At 47.4% G+C, this 2,563-nt stretch overlaps 1 protein-coding gene across 2 annotated transcripts in view; it reads left to right on the top strand.

Moving 5' to 3' along the window:
* Nucleotides 1-2,549, top strand: part of LOC101847386 (cartilage matrix protein) — a 3,104-nt gene extending 555 nt beyond the window's left edge. Inside the window, exon 2 of one of the 2 annotated variants that reach the window (XM_005089136.3) lies at nucleotides 1,209-2,549. In XM_005089136.3, coding sequence (XP_005089193.1) covers nucleotides 1,209-2,159 — 951 coding nt within the window. In that variant the 3' untranslated portion in view covers nucleotides 2,160-2,549. Of the gene's footprint in view, nucleotides 1-805 lie in introns of those variants that run through there. The other variant, XM_005089137.3, reaches the window with a different exon arrangement.
* Nucleotides 2,550-2,563: the final 14 nt, after the last annotated feature.

The raw sequence follows: 2,563 nt of genomic DNA, 5'->3' as shown, positions 1-2,563 counted from the left end.
TGTGTCTGTGTGTGTGTGTGTGTGTGTGTGAGTGTGCGTGTGTGTGTGTATGTGAGTGTGTGTGTGTCTGTGAGGGAGAGAGAGAGAGAGAGAGGGGGGGAGATGGAGGGAGATGGAGGGAGAGAGGTGAGAGGGAGGACAATAAGATGATCAGAGAGAACTTAGATGTTTTGGCTGTCGTCAGGGAACCTTATGTTCTTTCTCTTCACGCCAACCCCCCACATGTTTTTTTTAAAAAGTAGCGCATCTGGGTGTGGGGGTGATAGTATAACATTACCCTGCACAGGCCGCACGGTAAACGCATTATCGTGGTTAACCTGCACCTCTCCGTCTGTAATTATTTTGTACACATAAGCTCTTCAAATTGCGCACTTTATATAACCACACCTTTAACTGAAACAGGCTTAAAGTTTTCTCGTAACTGGCGAAAATACACACATCATACAGCTGAAGAGCTATTCTGGTCAAGTAGGCAGCTTCTCTGCCCACACAAGCGTAAAAGACTATCAACTTCTTTCGTTCTCAACGACGTACTTACCTAAGTAAAAAAAAACACAAACCCAACACATTAATAGCACCAAAGAGTTTCTTCAGTTTCCGCTGTATTTCCGCGTCCAACATCGGTCGCTACACACCCACTTCCATATTTGGGTAATGACGTCACGTCCTACTACTGTATTTCTTATTTCCATCACATCTGAGTAGGAGACACGATAAGTATCCACTTGACAAGACAGTGAAAAGGCGGTGCGAGAGAGTATATAAGCGAGTGTGTTTGCTTTCAAAAGTAAAATCTTGTGCTGCAACAAAGTTACAGTAAAGAAACTGAACAAAATACTAGCTTTTGTAGAAATTTGATCTACTTCGGACTCATAAGTTTAAACGTATTTCAAACAACAAGAGTCAACATGTTCAAACTAATTTGCGCCTTTCTTTTCCTTCATATGGCGATCACACACGGCGGTGTCGTCAAACGGGAGACAGTCACTGTGTGCAAACAACGTCCTATTGAGCTGGGAATCGTTCTCGATTCATCCAGTTCTATAAGCTACAAAGACTTCCAGAAGAGCATTGATTTTCTCCAGGACTTTGTCAGCCAGTACGATATCGGAAATGGCCGCAATGACGTGAGAGTGTCCCTCATCACCTTCGGCAAAGGTATCTACCGACAAGATGCCTTCGATCTGACCTCTTACAGCACCAAAGAGGCCTTGATGGAAGCTATCGCTCAAGTCCCACACAGGGTCGGCCTCTACACCTCCACAGGGGAGGCTATTGAGTACATGAGCCAGACACAGTTGTCCGTGGACGTGAGCAGACCGTGGGCCAAACGTATCAGTATCGTCATCACAGACGGCAACTCACAGATTTGGCGCCAAACCAGAGACGCTTCCCAGGCCGCACGTGACAGCGGTATCGATATATACGCTGTTGGTGTGGGACGCGTGCGTCGCGAGGAGTTGCTGAGAATCGCCGGAGACGAGAAGAACGTGCTCAAAGTAGACAGCTACGACCAACTGAAAGAGATCAAGGAGATGCTTGCTTACAAAACCTGTACCGAAGTGGAGAAAACCACCACCACCACCACCACCACCACCACCACCACCCCTCCACCCCAAACCCAAAAGTGTGGTGAGGAGAACCCTGCCGACATCTACTTTGTCTTCAGTCCTGCGGAGCTCGGCTTAGAATCAACCTCCTGGACCACCTCCTTCGTCTCAACCACTGTCAAACAAGAAGAGATGGATGAAGGCTTCCGATTCGGAGTCGTATCCGGTTCCTGTCCTGACGATGAAGGATTTGACCTGGACGATTACACCTCTGCGGAGGAAATCGATAACAGACTGACCAGCTATCTGAGACCACGTATGTCCGGCCTAGTGAAGCGACTGTCCACTTCCGGCTACTCACAAGTCTCCGGTGGCCGCAGCGAGGCTCGTGACGTCGCCGTTCTCGTGGCAAAGAGCGGGAAAAGGAACAAGGGTCTGGAGGCGGAGGTCAGACTTCTGCAGGAGAAGGGAGTTCAGGTATTCATCGTTGACCCCACAGGTTCTACCATCAGTATTGAAGGAGCCACCACTCTGACAGGACTCACCGCCAAGGAGGCCTCGACAAACCTCGTGAGCCATCTGTGCCCAGTCAGAACCGGACAGGCTTAAGCACGCCCGCTTCCTTATTCCCTGACATCCCATCTCAGAAGTCCATCCACAGACAATGTGCAATTGCCCAATACAGGTCTTTGCTGTCTAGAAATGTTGTGATTTTACATATCCTGGTGTTTTTGTGTTTTGAACTCTAAACGAAAGTCTTCGTTTCAATGTACATACATAGGAGATATAATTTGGATGCTATTTTTATAGTGCGAGTGCGTGCCCAGTACTTGTATTTTTGTGGGTGTTTGTGTATCAGCGTGTTTTAGAATGCATGTATATAGTATAGTTATGAGTGGATTTAATTGTGTGTATGTTTCTATAGGAGTACGTGTGTAAGAGAGAAAGAGTGAGAGACGAGAAGAGAGAGAGAGAGAGAGAGAGAGAGAGAGAGAGAGAGAGAGAGAGAGAGA

Source organism: Aplysia californica, unplaced genomic scaffold, assembly GCF_000002075.1.
Source record: "Aplysia californica isolate F4 #8 unplaced genomic scaffold, AplCal3.0 scaffold00003, whole genome shotgun sequence".
NCBI classification, from domain to species: Eukaryota; Metazoa; Mollusca; class Gastropoda; order Aplysiida; family Aplysiidae; genus Aplysia; species Aplysia californica.
This window is presented reverse-complemented; position numbering and strand designations above follow the sequence as displayed.